Source organism: Grammomys surdaster, unplaced genomic scaffold (assembly GCF_004785775.1).
Source record: "Grammomys surdaster isolate TR1022 unplaced genomic scaffold, NIH_TR_1.0 130, whole genome shotgun sequence".
Lineage (NCBI taxonomy): Eukaryota > Metazoa > Chordata > Mammalia > Rodentia > Muridae > Grammomys > Grammomys surdaster.
Window position 1 is genome coordinate 4,799,218 of NW_021604588.1, and position 19,289 is coordinate 4,818,506.

A 19,289-nucleotide genomic window follows, 5' to 3' on the forward strand; every position below is an offset into this window, starting at 1 on the left:
TTCATTTCCAGCGAATAATCTTTATAGTGAAAAAATCCATTATGAATTTAAGCCTCATTTTTTATCAATTTCTTTGTTGATGGATTTATTGGTTGGTTTCATAATGTATCTATTATAAAATGTCTTCCAGTAAACATCAATATGCATGAGGTATCTGTGAGATAATTAATTTGGAGTTCTTAGGCATATACTCGGAAGTAGGAAAGCTAAGCGATAATGTTGGGGTTTTTTTTGTGTTTTGTTTTTTTTTTTTTTTTGTATTTTGAGGAGCTTCCATAGTGAATGGACTTGCTTATAGTCCCAGCAGCAGCATTCAGGGCATTCCTTTTATTCATATCTTCACCAGTATCTGTTGTCTATTTTCTTGATGAAAGCTGTTCTGATTAGAGTGATACATCCTAAGATCATTGAGGTTTGAGGCTACATTAGTAAATGGTCACCATGGTATGCAAATAGACCTAAAATGTATATACCTCTTGTCTAATAGGAACTTTGTACTCTCCAAAAGCAATTTACAGATTAAGTGCAATCTTGAACAGAATCTCTCACAATATTATAGCAATAGAAAATAAAATCATAAAATTAATATGGTAACACAAAAAACCCCAGGCAGCATTAGCAATCTGAACACCAAAGAACAGTGCTTAGAAGGATCACCATTGCAGATTCCAGGAGATAGTGCTGAGCTGCAGTAATGCCAACAGTGCAGTTCTCACACAAACAGATGTAGATAGACCCAACATGAGTGTGCGTGTGTGTGTATATACATACATACATACATACATACATACATACATACATACATATGTACGTATACACAACAGCCATCTGATGGTGACAAAGAGGTAGGCAATATCTTCAACAACTGTTGCTAACAAGACTGGTTGCATGTGTGTAGGATGAAATTAGATTCATCTCTAACACCATGCACAAAAATTAACCCCAAATGGATCAGTGTACTCAGTATGATACATTGAAATTGTTGGAATAAAAAATAGATAATATCCTATAAGAAACAGTTGTGAGAAAGAACTTTCTGAATACGACTCGGTTATCCAAGAGTCAATGTCATACAACTAAAAAGCTGTTGGACAGCTAAGGAAATGATAACTCTGGTGAAAAGTAAGCTCACCAAGTGAGAAAAGTTATTCATCCGACAGAGGATTAACATCCAGGATATGTAAGGAACTTAAAAAACAGTCAGTCATGTGACCCAATTCAGAGGTGGACTATTGATTTAATGGAGAGTTTTCAACAAAAGAAATAAAAATGACTAAATAAGGCAGCTCTGGGGTGCCTGGAAAGAGAGACATCCAAGCTTCTGCTCTGGCTGTGCTTGGGCGCCTCTACAGAAAAGGAATATGTGATGGTGAGATGGGAAAGGAAGTGAGTGGTGGAAAGCTAGGAGAGAACACAAGGCCTAGCAATTCATGCACTGCGGAGAGAAGTAGAACTGGAGACACAACCAGCAATGAGCCATCTGGGATTATAGTGATGTCAGCAGTGCCCAGGCTGTCACCAAGGGCCATGTCTGGGTCCATGGCTCTATCACAGCTGGAGCCTGTGTGATAATAGCTGTGACCTGTGTTGCCACCCAAGGCTCAGGGAGGTAAACGAAGAGATAGATAGATTTTAAGAGCTAAAAGTTTGGGATATCTGCACATAAGGTTGTGTCTTCTAAATATAACAGGGAAGCTGCCTATACCCATGAAATCTCAAAAATATGCCAGCCTAAACTAGACCTGAACAATGGCAACACCAGTTGATAGGTGAGTTTAGATGGGGGAGATATTATGGACCCTTCCCCTAGATGAAGCCTTACACTTGTTACCTCAAAGTTTCTGAAGATGCCCTGATCTATCTCAGGACAGATTCCAACAACCTGACAGCCTTCTGGTATCACTACTAAAACCTCACCATGCCAGTATTGCTACCTAAGGAGCCAAACTTCATGGGGCGTTTAGAGCAAACGGTGGTTCTCTATATAGGAATGTAAACTAAGAAATGACAATGAAGGTAGAGTAAAGTAAGAACATTTTTATCCAGGTGCAGGATTTAATATCAGGAACACTGGGTCATCTAAACTAAACTGGTTTGACAGAAACAGACTTACGGTTACAGGTTTATTGACTACATACTGACACGGATTTTTGGAAATTATGTGGTTGTATTGTAGTGCCAAGAAAAGAGGTAAAAAACTGGTCACTGCTGTCTTGTAAACCTCCAAGGTTTTTTTTGCAGGTTATATTCCAGGAAATTGTTTTATTTAGTCATTCATATTCAGTTTCTGATACACTCTTCATTTGATTGCTATACGGTGTCAATCAAAATTTTAAGACTTAGTAAAGAGGTTTTGCTCTCTTTTAATAATCTATGGTCACTTTGAATTCTTTTATCAGAAATCATGTATTTAGTCAGTGCTCTGTCACTGTAGCCCAGTGTCTGAGATAATCAGCTTAAAAGAGAAAAGATGTATTTTGGCTCATGGGCTTTGAGATTGCAGCCAAAGGTTGGTCTGATGGATTATTTTGTAACTCCTGTGGGCATGCCAGATGGCAGTGCTCTCTCAATGGCTAGGAAGCAAAACGGGCAAAAGCAGGGACCAGAGTCTACTGTTCTCTCTAAGAAAATATTCCCAATGACCTAACCCTGCACCCCCAGGCCCAGGATCTGCTTGCCAAATATTCTGCTTCACAGAAATGCCACCAATAGACCAAGCCTGTAACACATGAGACTTGAGGTGACAGCCACAATCCAAACTAATGAAATAAAGTGCCATAGAACATCAGTTTTACACTTTTTTCACCTGTGTCTGTTTAATAGATATTTAAAGTCTAGCTTGTTAATTAAAGTTTTAAATAACAAAAATAACATGTCTAAATCAGTTGAGCAGTGAGGACTTTAAATCATGGAAGGATGAACTTTTAAGAGTATCATCTGTAGGAAAAAAATGTGTTACAACATGTCAATTGATCGCTTCTTTTCACTTTTGATGTGTTAACATTCTTGTTTCCTTATGGTTTACATCATGTCATTTAAGAGAAATACCATAGAATCAGTTTATTGTATATCTTCATCTTCAAATTACTTATCAAGTACAATAATTCTTTGTTTGGGTTTCTCCTATATCTGTCTTTTAAATTTTTCTGGTTTTGTCCTCATCTCCTGTTCTTTTCCCTTGCCCACCTATATTATTTACATGTGTTTTCTGTATCCCTTAGCCTTTCTACATACACTACTACCAAATGGCTTTCATCGTCCTAGACATTACTTTTACCTTTAGCCCCAGTTATTCAGACAAATTTCTTGTATATTCAATAGCTGTAGTATTACCCTTCTACTTCATTGAGCAAACATTTTATTGTTCCATACAGTTCCATTGCTGCTTTTAAACTTGTATTCATGTGGTTACTTGGGCTGAATCTTTTATTACCTCGTCTCCTTGTTTCTGTTTGTTTAAATTCTCTCATCCTTCTCCGTTCGAGTATCTAATTTCCTGACCCTCTCTTGTTCTTCATATTCTACAGCTACTGGCATGCATATATGGAAGACACTTTATTTGCTGCCCTTCAAAGATTTTTCTCTTAATTATTTGTTGTACTTCATTGGTGATGCCCTGTGTGTCCCATGTTGGGGGGCAAAGAACACAATGCCCCAGTTAGCAGAGTAAAAAGAATGTAGACTATGTTTAATAGTATCTTTAGTAAGAATATCTCCAATTTACTTATCTGTTGCTTGATTTGCCAGTTAACTCTTTGAATTTCCTATCCACTACTAAGTTCAGGCCTAAAACTCAAACAGCATAAAGGATTAATGAGAGAAGAGTTGGAAGAATTTTGCATGTTTATTTAAATAGAAGTTTTATATAACATGAAATAATGACTTAATCAAATATATTGTATATTTTAATGCTCGGGTTTAAGTAGATAGTCTTGAGAAGTATAGTTTAAGGACAAAGGGATATATTGTGTGGTAACAAACTGGGATGATCATGGCGAGACTTTTTTGCTCAGCTTCTCCTCTCTGTCCTTCTATATATAGAGTAGATACCTCTGAACCATGGGTCTTCTTATTTACTTTTGCAAGAAAGAACAGAGAGCTCTTTTATGATCTATTTTACAGGAAAAGGACAGGAAGTTAGCAGAGAGACACTCTTACTTGTGCTGTTGCCTCAAATGCCAAGGTGTCTGTTTGGTACAGTGTTTTAAATTCCATCAGTGTTCTATTGTTCCCTTCAGGAAGCCTCATCATAAAGACGCTGTTAGGACTTAAGACTATTTTATAGTTGAAGAAGTTGAGTCTAAAAGGATCAAGCAGTTCTCTGCAGAAACAGTGTACAGACCCAGGTCTCATGTCTTAAAATTATTGTGGGTTTTGATTGGTTGGGTGTGTGCATGCAAGTGTGCATATGTGTGTGTGATAGAGGAGGGGAAGGGGGAGGGAGGGAGAGAGGGAGGGAGAGACAGAGATTGACTTTGCCGCCGCCGCCCCCCCCCCATTGCATTATAGAATATCTCTAAAACAGCACAAAATTCTAGGTATAGTCTTACCAAGATGGTAAGGAGGAAATTTGCAAATAGCTATTTTACACATATACATTTCTGGGGCTGGGGAGGTTGCTCAGCAGTTAAAAGCACTTATTGATATTGCAGAGGACCAGGTTCAGTTTCCAACACCCACATAGCAGCTTACAACTGCCTGTTCCAGGTGAACCGACATGCTCTTCTGGCCACTGAAGGCATGTGGGTACATATAAACTCATGCAGGCAAAATGCGGGGGCGGGGGGAGGGGGAGGGAGAGGGAGAGGGAGAGGAGAGAGAGAGGAGAAGAGAGAGGAGAGATAGATCTGGGAGGGAAGAAATGCAGTTCTTTTCTGCTTTTAATATTTATCAGTGGTATAGAATCATTATTCCTTGCCTTAATTCATCGTGAGTATAATGTTCTCAAGCTTTTTCAAGATAGATTTTGGCATGTGATGTAAGTTGAAGGTATCTGTAAATATCTTGAGTAGCAAATAAAATTGACAGGGGTCACTTGGTGAGAAGATTTGCAGCCATTGGAGTGACTGAGGTATACTGTGTATGTCTGTGGATCTCCATCCTGCTTCCCTGAGTGGATATACTCTTAGAGTTCTTCTCCCTGACTAGATATCTGTTGCCTTGGTTTCTTAAATGTGCCTTTTTAGAGTTCTTTTCTATTATTCAAATCCTGATTTTTTTTTCATTTACCTTATTTCAGTGTATTAAGGTGCATCTAAATGAGAATTCTAAGCGGTTCAAAGTTGGAATAATATAAAAATACAGAAAGAAAACTAAATATAAAAAAGACTATAACATGTTATATTAATAATAAATTACACTAAAAATGGAAGCTGCGGAGTCAACCATGTAGACAAATGAGAAACTATCTTTTGTCTGCAGAAGGCAGCAATCCTACATAAACATGGAGGTCTCTGTCTGACTTAGGATAGCTGGCTAAGTCTGATCGTTCCCCTCCATACAGCTTTTGAATTTCCACTCTAAAAACTGTTTTCTTTATCATTTGTACAGTATCGCTACTGATTAAATGTACTAGATTATAGAAGCAAACAAAAAAGAAAACCAAGTTTTCTTTACACATTTTGAAGTAGTTTATGGATTTTGTTTGTTTGTGGTTTGACCCTTTCTTAATGCTCTTTAAAATAAGGTCTCATGTCACCTACACTCCTAGCCTAGAACTCCTGCCTCTACGATTAGATACAGGCTGGTTGGTAGTTTTTGAAACTACATATTACTGCTGGCATTTTTTTTTAAATGTAACTAGCATGTGTAATGTATGTAGAATTGCTGTTTTTCTAGGGGTTGGGTTAATTAATCTTGGGCTATCAACATTTTATGTACAAAGGGACTATCGGAAGCTTTCATGAAGTTCTTTGTATTAAAATTGATTTCTTGCTACACATTATATGATTCAGACCTTTGTAGTTCCAACATTTGATAAACTGAGGCAGGAGAATTTCCTTTAGTCCAAGGCAATTCTCTAGGTTAAAATGAGTCTCTATGTTGAATAAAAAAGCAAAATACAGTTGTGTGTTCTTTTAAGTGTATAGCCAAAGTTTAGAAATGACCATTTCCAAGGAAAGTTTTTGCTTCTTAATACAATATTAGAAGTGTTTGAGTCTAAGTTTTGGTGAGAAGGGTAAGAAAGAAGGAGCCCATGTAGATACTGAGTGGCACTCAACATTGGGGTGTTCTGTGAGCAGCCCCAGCTGGTCCTGTTAATTGTGCAATGATCCTTGTTTGTGGTCCTGAACTCCCCATGTTTCTTTCTCTGTGCAAATTCTATATGGAACAGTTGTTGAAACACACAGTAATGAGAGTTGAGGCACACTTGTACCTGATAAATGCTTTTCTATGATCCCTCTCTCCTAGGCATATGGCAAGATTACTAGTTCAATAAGATAGAAACCAACATTGATATATTAGTCTTCATGAGCTGGTTCTTGGCCTTAGTTTTCCTTAGACTGTCATATAATAGAAACAACAGTTTATGTTCTTTCTTTTTGTCTGACTTCTTCAGCCTGGTTTGTTCTTGAATTTATTGACATTATTCCTTGTATATAGCTTTATGATGATGTCGTTTTTCTAAGCAACATTTTTATTTATAGCTATAGCAAAAGTTTTCTCTGTGTGTTCACTCATTTTGGATGTAAAGCCTAGTCTAGGTTTTGAACTGTTTGAATAATAAGTAAATATTTATATGGTTTAGTAGTCTTTCTTTTACATACATACCTACAGGGTAGATACATAAGAGAAGTATGCAGTTAACTTTGTATTAGCTTTTCCCAAAAGTACTTGATTATTTTTTATTCTTCTCAGTAAACTATGATCATCTATTTGCTCCATATCCTTGCCCATATCTGACATTATTGTTTTATTTATTCTAATAACTAAATTATACATAATTTTTTAGATACGTTTATCAGTATTTTTCTCAGGATAGTCATAAACTCCACGGTTTTATTTGGCCTCTTAAGCTCAGTTAGTTTGAAATTTTCATACAATCTGTTTTATTTTCTCTCTCTCTCTCTCTCTCTCTCTCTCTCTCTCTCTCTCTCACTCTCTCTCTCTCTCACACACACACACACACACACACACACACACACACACACACACATATTCTCTACCCATCCAACTTTGGTGCCCTCCTAATTTTTTTAGCCCATCAAGTCCAGTTTACACTTGTCCGTATAGTCTTGGATATGCAGACTTCCACTGGAGTGTAGTGTAGTCCACATACTGGGGACTACGGTTTTAAACTTATTAGTATTTTTAAGGGAGATATTTTTTGCGTTCTAAGAATATTTGTTTTCAAACTCAAACTTTGTATTCTGTGTGGGCCTTTTAAATCCTAGGATTTTTGTTGTTTTTTACACTTATGTGTTTGATCTATTTAGAATTCATTTTTAAGATGATACAATGTAAAGATTGAGTTTTCATATGTATTTAAGCAGACATACAGTACTTTTCATAAATATAGTTTGTCAAAACACAGTCCAGGTGTGTAAAGGGAGTTCTGAGTACTTATGAAAATATTCAAAGAAAACAAGACAAGAGAGTCTTGTGGCCTGTGTTTTATTAAAAACAAGGAATTGTTCTTGGAATGTACTTTTGTGCCCCTCCCAGATATAGCAAATAGTAGTGAGTTTACTTTAGATTATTCATTACAGTTGGCTATTATTTGTTTATATATATGCCAACCATGTTCAATTTATCCACGTATTTGGGTACTTTATATGACTCTTAACCCTCAGAGTATAAATTGTCTAGTGCACTGACTAAATTGTCTGTTGCATGACTGTCTCATTTTTAGGCTTCCCTCTCCCACTTTAACACTGCCAGCTAAAGCAGTGAACAGTGGTTGTTTCAGCACTCTTAGTAATACTAATTATTTTTGCGAAGATCTTTAGAAAATTTACATGATCACAAAGTGATCTGCTTCTGAGCTTTCCATTTTCTTATGTTACAGTTCCTTTGCTTTTTGTTGACCTGCTAGGATCAACTTTTAGTTGATAGAATAATTTTAATTGTGGTTATAAAAATGATTAATACTTTCAATACTATTTGACCAGTGTACATAGATATAGGTTTGTTTTTAAGAATTATTTTATAATTTTTAATGTTAGGTGATTATCTGTAACTGGATTGTTGAATACTCATTAATTTCTATATAAATTTGTATGGTGTGGAGTTTTCATAATTTACTTACACATTTACATGTAGATAACTTACCACCTTCAGTAAAATGTTTAAGTTAATTATAAATTGAAGTGAATTTTGTATTAAATGTGTGTTTCCCCTCTTTTCCATATGATGAATTGTATTCTTTGATATTTAGAAAAAAATTTTTTTTTTGATGCTAGGAATTGTACCCAGAGCTTTGTATAAATGCTAAGCTTTCCTGTACCAGAGTCTGTCGATGATTTGTTAATATTAGAAACTAAGTTAAGATCTGTGTAAATCCTACCTATACATAATGTACTGTTCTTTCCATTTAAATGTGTGGGTTTATGTGTACTGAACTTTCCAAATGGAATTCAGAAGACAAATATGGGAGCTGGTTCTACCCTGTAGGCCCAAGGATTGGCACTCAGGTCCTAGGTGTGACACCAAGGGCCACCATCTGCTGAGTCATCACCAGCCCCTAATGTGCTCTTTTATATGTAGATGAATCCCAGTTACTGGTGGTAGTTTGATTTTTTTTTTTAAATGTATATATAAAGGCAGTTGGCTAATTTTATTTTCATGACTTTCTCTGATTTTCATTTCATTCATAAACTGAATGTGAAAATGTTCCTCACTCCCTAGTCACTAACTTTTCATTAAAATTTTGCATTTTCCATATAAATTTTTCATGTTATTACTTGTCAAATCTTATTGGCATGAAGTTATTTATAATGATTCATTATTTTATCACCTGGGATATCTAGTGATGTATCTTCCTTCATTCCTTATAATAACTTACATTTTATCTTTGTTTTCAGATAGTACAAAATTATTGGCACTCGTCTTAATATGCTCCCCCTCTGTACTTGGCATTCTAATTACACATGTATACATGCCTGTGTGTTAACACGATGGGCACTGAAGTGCTGATCTCTGGGTTGTCAGCAGCATTTAATGTTCATTCTCCTTTGCCTTATCTTGCCTTCACTGTTGTGTTTCTCCAGTAAATTTCCTATTTCCAGTACTGTGTGTTTGTTTGCTTCTCATGCTTATGTCTTCCAGTGTTCCCTTTAAGTACTTGAATGTAATTTGGACAGCCTACTTTTAATGTTCTCATTCGATAGTTTCACTGTCCTAGTTGCTGGCTCTGTTTGTTTCTATTGCTTTTCTTCTGAGATATTGATACAGATTGCATGTTTTGTTAAATTCTTTTAAGTGCTGAGATTTGTTCTGTTAGAAAGTTAATTTTTTTCAGGTGAACTTGATTCTGTTGACCTTTTTTTTTTTTAAAGCTTTGTTACAGTAAGTCTAAAGTAGCACCTATAAACTTGCTATAAAGGACTAGAGAGCAAATATGTTAGGTTTTGTAGGTCAGGACTCTGCCACTATAGTTCAAGGGAAGCCAGAGACATGATATAAACAAATAAGTATAGCTGTGCTCCAGTCAGACTTACATACAGAATAGTTGTACTGTTCAGTGAACGGTCTTCAGTCTGCATGCTTGGAACTTTGTGACCCTGACGTTTAATAATGAGGATTGGCAGTAGTTTTACTTTCTTTTAACTATTGCTATTTTCCTGGCACTGTGTAGTTTCACCAAATAGAAGTAAAGTTTTCTATTCAGCCCAAGAGTCAAGATCTTAAACTAAGCAAATACTTGTTCTTTGTCAGGTTACTCAGGATTTTAGCATAGCAGTTTTGTTAAACATTGTTGTAAATACTGCACTGGCATTGTAACAAATTTGCATATGTAATGTCTATTTTTATAAAAAGCTCTGCTAAATTTTTCATTATCTTTTCTTAGACATTATGTATTAGCTATCTTGGAGGAGAGTTTTGCAGTAAGTTATTCATTTTTTTTCTTTTAAAAAAGAAGATAATGAGAATTACCGTCAGTTTTATTTAACAGTAAAAGGCTGCATATAGCAAGACTATAGTTACAGCTAGCAAACAATGATCATCCAAATTGCAAATATGGCTTGGTTCATTCAAAGCTTTTAAGTAATAACCTCTAATAACAGAAGTAAAGTTTTTCTGGTTTTATATTTCTGTTAGATTGAAAAAAAATCTAGTTCTAAATCACTCCTTTGTATGTTCATTGGAGGAGAGCTATGTACTAAGATGTGGTGACATTGCATTTTGATTTTAATTGTTTGCTGCTTTGAATACTTTTGAGATGTAGAATAATTCTTAGAACACTGTGCTATGCATATATTAATCTAGAAAGACCATTCGAGCTACTTGGTTTTTAAATTGAATTTTTAATAGGTTGTGTATTTATCTGACTCCTCAGACTGAGGTGTTAAGGAGTTAACCTCTGGTAACAATTACATCATCTGTAAATGCCAGACCTAAAGAACAAAAGTGCTTGTGAAGGGTAGTTATCAGATCTCTTCTTCCTTGAATTAGCATGCTGCAGATTTCAACCTCTTCTTGTGTGGTCATTTAAATAATGGTGTATTTATATATTGACTCTAAACTTCTATAGTGTAAGATAATCTAGGTTAGAGTTCTAATCTGATCTCTGAAACTTTTGAATACTAACATAGTACCACAAGAGGAAAATTTAATACCTGATCTTATGTAACAGGTTGCAGTATAAATGCAGGCACAATAAAAGGCTATGTGTATAATATGTGCAAAAACATGTGAGTTGGTTTTTTACATTTGACTCCCATTCCAGACATGAATACCCAATCTGTATACATTATACTTTCCCATGTTTCCGTCCACCAGGAATCTGATGACTGTGTTACATAATTTATAGTCTCAACACAGAAAAGACTTAACTTGCTCAGTCCTCATCTTTACCAGGTTTTCTGCCTTCCCCCCCTTTACATTAAAAAGTAACTAAAACCAAAACAAAATAAAGAACTGGTGCTAAGACTAAAAGCTTTTCTTTGTTTTTATATCATAAGCCCCATAATAGTGGATAGTTCTTAAGGGCTCCAGCACCTTGTGGTACCATTTTCTAACCATAACTTTCTTGGAAACTGTGGCATCTTTATCCTTCTTAATTAACATCCAGTTGACTCTTCTTACTTTTTGCAAGGTAATCTTTTTTGAGTACTCTAGAAGGAGATTTTGTAGTACAGTTTTTGTTTGAGCATTTTCCTGTTTTCTGAGGCAGATATAGAGTTCTGCCTATTCTAGCCAGTCTCTAAATTCACATCAATGAAGGAACAGATAAATCACAAATCCACTTCTTAGTCCATTAACTTCAAATGCTTTGTCAGTGTGAAAGCATTGAAACTGTATGTATAGTCAAAGAAAATGTCTGAACTAACCTTCAGTGAATTTTGCATTCTCCATCTTACTATTGCAAGAAAAATCCCCAGCTAGCAAAAGATTAGTAGTGCCTACACTCAGGGCTTGATCCTCTTGATACAAGTATGACCTCTTGGATGCTATCTCCTCTGTTTACATGGAAGGGTATTCTAATGCCTCTGAAAATTCTGTGGTAGTAGAACAAAATAGTTGCTCGTATACCAGAAGTAACACAATGAGTAGTTTTCCGACGAACTTTACTTTAAAACCAGAGGTAGAGCTTAAAAAGGAAATTCATATTTGTAAAACACAAATGTCTTCTGTCATTTCAAAGAAGCTAAAGTTCATAACTCACCTTGGCTGATCTGACATTCCCATCATACAGATTAAAAGTTTCTTTTTGTTTTTGTTTTTTCTACTTTGTACTTTGATTATGAAGCCTTAAGTAAAGGCTATTCATGCAGATCCCAGTCTTCAGTAAAATATGTTATCTATTTTTCATAGCTGTCATCTAGATTTATCTATTAGCCATAACGTTTGTATGGCAATCTTAGTCTGTACACCTCTTAGCTGTCTGTCCTTGTGAACAAGACTTCAGTGTGTCTCCAAGTTGTTGAGCTCCACTAGACCTCTGAAGACAAGTCTGAATCCTGAGATTATTTTGAATTAACTCATTCTTGTTTAATCTCTTATCCTTTCATGCTTCCTGCCGTCAAAAAAAAACCAAAAAAACAAAAAAAAAACGTTCCCCCTTAAGGCTTACAACATTAAAGATACTTTGTGACATAAATTTCATTGAAGTTATTCCAAGGCTGTTAATAGCACACATGTTGAATGATGAACTATCTTACTAGAAAAAATAATAAAACCAGTTTCCCTTTTGTAAAAAAGCAAAACAAAACAAAAGAGCCCTGTGCCCTTGTTGTCCTGGTTGCCCATAGAGATGTGTACCGTCTGTTCGTCCTTTGTGTTTTATGGAAAACAGTCAGTAGAAGAGAATGTTCTGAAGAAGCAGATGCTCACCTTTTTCTGATGCTATTACACATGCTAAACATTGTCCTTCCACTGTAGATTCCTTTGGTGTCTTAGGGTGAAGCAAAGGAAGAAGGATGAAAGGATGAAAAGAAATTATTCTCTTCAACTGCCCTCCGGGGAATCCTATGTTCCTAAAGCTCTTGTTTCTTTCTAGGAGTCCAATGTGCTGATTGCTGCTAACAGCCAGGGTACAATTAAGGTAAGCCATTTCATACAGCTTCTATTAAACTCAGGTTTTTTTTTTTAAACTATAACAGGCTCTTGGAAATATACCCTTGACTGAACCTTCACAAACATGGGTTTCTGCCCTCAAAAATGACTTCGGAAATAGTAGCTCACAGTTATGAGATAAAAATGCTTGTTGGGGTTGTAGGCAAGATGGATTAATAGATGGTCAGATAGAAACAGAGAAAGGCTATTGAGCATTTATATTACATCTGGGCCATTACAACCACATCACAAGGGACTTAGTAGACAGTCTAGCAGGGAATGACGCTCATGTGTTTGTTACCTTCACCTGTAGTTTTTCCTCTTTCTTGTATTTTCTTTCTTCTCATATGTAATAAATAAGGTTTCTTTACCTCCTTGCTAAGGTGGGAGTTAGGATAGAGAGGAAATTTTAGTGTTCCATGATCTGAAACTCTGACCCCTAGAGCATACTCTGAGTTACAAGTCTCATACTTTACCACATGCTTTCTTCTTATTTAATATTCCAAGGAAATACAGTTTTACTTGATTATAGCATTTAGGGTTTATCCCTTGGTCATAATGCATTGGTAACATAAATAAATTGAGCTAAGTACTGAAATTTTTAAAAGTAAAACTTTGGATAAGAGATTTTTAAGTACATAAATTTGGCTAACACATATTCTGAGAGAATATGATCCTTCTCTATATTATAGAAAGTTCAAAAAGCGTTTTTGTTTATGATGTATCTGTCTTGCCTGCTAGTGGACATTTATTTTTACCATAACTTTATTTAATTTGTAAGTGTCCAAACCACATAGGGAGCAGTAGAAACTAAGCACAGGCTATGGAGATACAAAGCATACAAACTCACAGCCAAACTGCACTGTTAGCTAGTCACACTCATTCATAGGACAGTTGCCTTTCTCAGGCATATAGTATGTTTGGTAGAAATCACAATTTACATGAAAACTGGGCCTTTGCATGGAATTAACATCAGTTCTTTTCTGGAGGCCTCAAGTAAGATGTTAATTTTTGGAATTGAATGGAAGTAGCTTAAGTTCTCTCAATTTCACATTCTCTTGGCAAGGCATAGATTGAAAGTGGATACCTAAGTCAACAACCTAGATGTCTGAGACAGCTGAAATTGTTGACACCCTATAGTAACTCTTAAGGCTAGGGTGGAGTCACATAGATTCTCAGAAGGAAACCTGAGATTGTTTTTTTAGCATTGGCCTGTCATGTTAAGCGACCTTTATAATGTATATACAAAAAGCATTGTGACACACAGACAAAGGCAAAGGATGTCACCGTTCAGATCTTTCTGACCTAAAATTATAGTGTCCATGAAACAATCCTTGACAGTCTCATAATCACCTTTGTGTTCTCTGACCATTCTTAGTCATTTCCATCTTTGTTTTTCACTTCTAATTTTAACATCATCATAGCTTATTTTTATGGCATGATAATAACACCAAAATCTAACCAAATATTGTGACACCACATGGTTAGCATTGAAGTTGAAAGAAACACAAGATAACGTGGATGTTTTCTAAAACCTGGGTCACTGGGGACACTAGTGTTAGTGCTGTTGACAGAGTACTTATTAAGAGAAGAAAGAGATACTAAAATCCTTAACTATTTTTCCTTAAGAATGAATTAAGATGCCAACTGATACTCCAAAAATACTGTGTATGTACTTCACCTCAGCACATTTGTCTCTATTGGTTTCATGTAGTTTACCTTAAAGGCTCTTTGATTGAAAGAAGGGTGAACATCTGGTTTCTTTCAGTTCTTTGACATTATACCAGTTAAGTAGGTATTTTTGTTTGGTTTTCCAGTAGTACATGTAGTAAAACACCATTAAATTCTTTTTTTAAAGCTACTCTAAAACTCTTCCTTTTGTTTCCCCATTAGGTGCTAGAATTGGTATAAAGAGTTTCCTGATGTCATTGTGTTTGATCCTCCCAAAAGCCATCTGCAGCTGATGATGAGAAGAAAAAGAAATGGCATGTGATGTCTCTCTCAGCGTCATTTGGATTTGTTCTGAGTACCTTTTCCCTCCTTTATGCCTTTGGGACATTGGGAATATCCAGAGAATTCTCCGCCATCAGTATAACTATGAACTTTGCTGTTGGCAGTGTGGCTATCTAATTTTTGTGATAGGGAAACAAATTCTTTTAAATAAAAATAAATAACAAAAAAAATAAATAAAAGTTTATTGAGCCACAGCTGAGCTGGGAACAACTTTGTCAGGTAGGGTGAGAGTCTTTTGAAAAAGTAGCACTTGTGGGTTATACAGAATGTTCTGGCTAGGCCTGGAGAGAGGCTCAGTGAATAAGAGCACTGGCTGCTCCTACAGAGGATCTGGGTTCAGTCCCCAGCACCTACGTAGCAGCTCACTGCCACTTATGATTCCAGTAGGAGATCTGACGTCCTCTTCTGGCCTCCTTGAGCACCAGTCATGCATGTGGTGCACATACAAACATCCAGACAAAACGCTCACACATAAAAATGAAAATAAACCTTATTTTAAAAGAAAGATAACTGTACTGGTGAGTAATTTTAATGTTGTGTTTCCCAACTTTTTTGGAATTACACATATCAACATGAACAAAAGATAAAATGTGTGGATTCCTTCCAGTGAAGTTAATGTTTACAATTTAAAAAAATAAAGAATTCCTTTCTACACACCCTGATGAGGTCATCACCATCAGATCTCTTGGTTTCCTCCAGGTCTGGTTATAGACCTAAGAGTTTGACTTACTGAGATCAAGTAAACAGGCGAGGAGGACTGTCCTTACAACTGCTGGTTCTCTTTTACACCAATAAGCCCTCAATTAAGCTAAGCTAGCTCTTGTTTTAACCACCAGACTTATCCTGGCCAAGACTGATCACTGACTTGGGGCAAGGTCAGCTGCCTTTTTCTATAAAAGAATATATAGGAAATACTTACAGCTTTGCTGGCCATATGGTCTCTGTTTAACTGTTAGAACTGTTAGCTCTGCCCGTGTAGCAGGGAAGTAGCCACAGATAGCTTATGGGCAAATGGGCATGGCTAGAAAATAGATGGAATTTCAAACTATCTGCAGCTCATTATCTGCAGTGCTCTGATTTAAACTTGTATGCTCCGGTACCTACCCCCAGTTTCCAAACCGTGTGACCTCTTAAATTGTCTAGTTAGTTTATAAATCATTTTTACATTGCAGGGCATTGGGTTACACAAAAGTAACATGGACTTATAGTCTGAATAGTTTTCAGCAAATGGTTCAAGCAAATTTTTCCACACATTTCATAAAACATTTTCAGAAAGGTTTGGTGGGTACAGATATGCATGATCCACTGTCCAGTGGATCTCTAAGCTAAAGGTTACTGATACATAAGGAAGCTCACACTTTTTTTTTTTTTGACTTAAATTATTGAAGCCTAGTGAGTGTCTCTTGAAATTTAGAATCCTTAAACTATCAGTTCACATAACACATACAACTGTATATTAATAGCAATCCCCAACAGAACTAAAGCAGTAGTACATGTCCAACACATGCTTCTGCAACAAAGCATGCATATTCACATTAACATGAGATTGGTTAGGAAAAAGGAAAAATTTAGGAAAGAGGAAAAATAATCGTACAGTAGTTTGTATAAGGTTCTATCATCCAACTTGAGAGAAATGTATTAGGTTTTCATAACTTCAAAAGAATTTCATCTTACATAATTTCTTACATTTAGAATCTATGAAACTTAATGGCCTCAAGTCTGAGAGAAAGGGTTAGGGAAATGGCTCAGCAGTCAAGAGTCCTGCTGCTCTTGTAGAGAACCCAAATTTGATTCCTAGAACCCACATGTGAGCTCACAACTGCTTAGAACCCTAGTTCCAAAGAATCTGACACTCTCTCTTAACATCCAAGGGCCCAAGGCATAGATGTGGTACATAGATATATGTGTAGGAGAAACACCCATACATACAAATAAATCCTTTAAAAATCAAAAGTTAAGATCTTTCACCAATGAATGTTAAAACTGGTAAATGTCCATTTGTAAAAATGTAGGAAGAGATCCTGGTATTAGCAATAAATGTCCTGAAAATCCTCAAAATAGGAAGCATTTAATGCTATCTTGAATGTCTTTAAATAGAGGTAATAATTTTTGTTCATTTGTATTGTTTTTATATGCTTTATACTTTTATTCTCAAGCTCTCTATATAATAGAGCCAGTCATGTTAGTTTACATGTTTAGAAGATACAGTATTGCGTTTGGTTATCAAAGGGATGTGATCTTTTAAAATAAATTATTTTAAGATAGTACTTCCTTTTCCTTTTTCTCCCCCCCCCCCTTTTTTAAAGAAAGTTTACCATGTAGGGGCAAACCAAACTCAGTCACAAGTAACCTTGAGCTTCTGATCATCTTGTCCCCCCCACCAAGGGATATAGTCATATGTCATCCTTCCCAGTTTTAAGTGGTGCTAAAGTGCTAGGGAATAAAACTTAGGGCTCTGTGTATGCTAGGCAAGCCATTATCAGTTGAACGACATCCTTAACACCTTTATTTAATTTTTCCCCCGTTTTCTTGAAAGTCATAGAGCTTTCTAAAGTTGAGTTAGTTTCTGCATCACATTGAGATCAAATTAATAATGCTATTTCAGGGGTTTTGTAGGGTTTCTCACACAGCTTGTCTTTATTTCCACATTTTTCAACGCGAATAAAACATTAAAGTTTTAATTACTTTGTAGTTATTGTAAATTGACCTAATATTAAAAACAAATTAAGAAAACGAAGCTAGATATGGTGGCATGCTTCTGTCATCTTAGTGCTTGGAAGGTGGAGGCAGGAACGTCATGACTTCAGGATCATTCTGAACATCACAGTACAGTCTAGGCCTGCTGTACTACCTGAAATGAAGCATGGATCCAAGTTACAACGTTTAGAAAGATTTCTCTTTCTGTACTATTAGTAGGCAAAGAAGAAAACACAGGATGAGTTTGAACAGAGGAGCCCAATACAGTGGCACTTTTAGCACGTGATTAAGAATTTGGATTTTGTTATAAAGCAGTTAAAGAGAATGGTGAGATCTGATTCATGACACATGAATCAGTGGAGGAAGCAGCTCAGGAAAATAGTTGGAAGTTAATAGGAGCTTGAGTCAAAGATAAAATTAGCCACCCCAAATCCTGCATCATCTATTGACGTTCACTACAATCTTTACTAAGAGAACTTGCCCTAGCAAGTTTATTTCTGCAGCTATTGCATTAGCCTCAGCCAGCAGTAAGTTACTTGAAAACATCATGGCCGCAGTGCTCATGATCTTTAGCTAAGCAAATCTAGAAAGTTTCTAAACGTAAGGGTATGACCTAAAAATAAGGGTCATTGCCCTTAATGCAATTATGCACATGCAGCTGGTATTGGCTGCTTAACCTGAGCCCATTGTGATAGTAGTGCCTTGCTCTTCCTCAGAGCAGTCAGCTTGACAGCTTATATGATGCAGCTTCTGTGTAATGAGTTAGAGAACTGTGGACTCCTCAGTTCCAGACATATTTGTTGGGCTGTTGTTCTCCATGGGAACTGTATCCTACATTCCAAGACAATTATAATTATCATCGTGTAGCTTATTGTCCACTGAGAGACAGATAGGTACCCAGGCAGAAATATGGTAGACATGAGTTTTGTGTGGTCACTGGGAAAACATACAGCCTTACATTGTGGGAGATGAAGGGTTGGGGTTGAGGTAGTTGTCAGGAAGTTTTATCTTACAAGAATTAAAAATCTCAGCTGAATTTTAAGTTAAAAAAAGTCAAATGAATGTAAGGACAAAAGATTTTAAGAAAATGTGTGACTCTCTTGACCAAAACTGGAATGCATGTGCAACAGGGTAAACATTGGAATACAGTCAAATATATGGAATAAATCAGGAAGCCATACTACTGTACGTTAAATAACTGGGTAAATAAGAAACAGAACTGCAGTTTGTGGATATACTTCACCCATAAGATACCTTTGGGGGCATACCTCCACTTTGAGTATGGTCTGTACATAGTGATTTTCTTCCCTGAAAGTATATTGTGGTTAAGGAGATAAAAGTTACTACAATGGAGAATCTTCTAGAACTACTTTAATTATCTAATCATGTCCAACATCAAAGGTGACATCATGTTAATAGTATACACTTTTGATAAGATGTATTTTTAAAAAATGGTGTTTTTACTCTGTAGTCATAGTGTAAATGAGAAAGATATCAGATAAACCCTCCTTGAGTTATCCCACTAAATAACTCACTAGCCTTTCCAACCTGTCAGAACTGTTAAAAAAAAAAAAGCCAGAGAAACTATCATAGGCACAAGGAGAATAGAGAGTGAGCAAACGGTCTGTACTATCCTGGATGATATTCTGAAACTGAAACGGACAGTGCATAAGATAGAGAAAAATCAAGTATGGCTTCCTTTGATATTAATGGGTCTACCCTGGTATACTGATAATAACATTGTCATCATAATATGAGATGTAAATAGGTTACATTAGGAATGTGATATAAGGGTTCTAATTGCCTCATTAAACTTTTATTTTAAACTAAGTTTATTTTAGTCAAAGTTTACAGTTTTAGAT

The 19,289-nt window shown here is 36.0% G+C and overlaps 1 protein-coding gene and 1 non-coding gene across 5 annotated transcripts in view; both read left to right on the top strand.

Annotated features, from left to right (window-relative positions):
* Positions 1-16,997, top strand: part of Cop1 (COP1 E3 ubiquitin ligase) — a 118,581-nt gene extending 101,584 nt beyond the window's left edge. For all 4 annotated transcript variants that reach the window (XM_028758829.1, XM_028758837.1, XM_028758845.1 and 1 more), the window contains 2 exons: positions 12,662-12,706; positions 14,611-16,997. In XM_028758829.1, the coding sequence (XP_028614662.1) occupies positions 12,662-12,706; positions 14,611-14,628 (63 nt within the window). In that variant the 3' untranslated portion in view covers positions 14,629-16,997. The remainder of the gene's footprint in view (positions 1-12,661; positions 12,707-14,610) is intronic.
* On the top strand, positions 5,365-5,504 carry LOC114615990. Its single transcript, XR_003710566.1, has one exon.
* Positions 16,998-19,289: the final 2,292 nt, after the last annotated feature.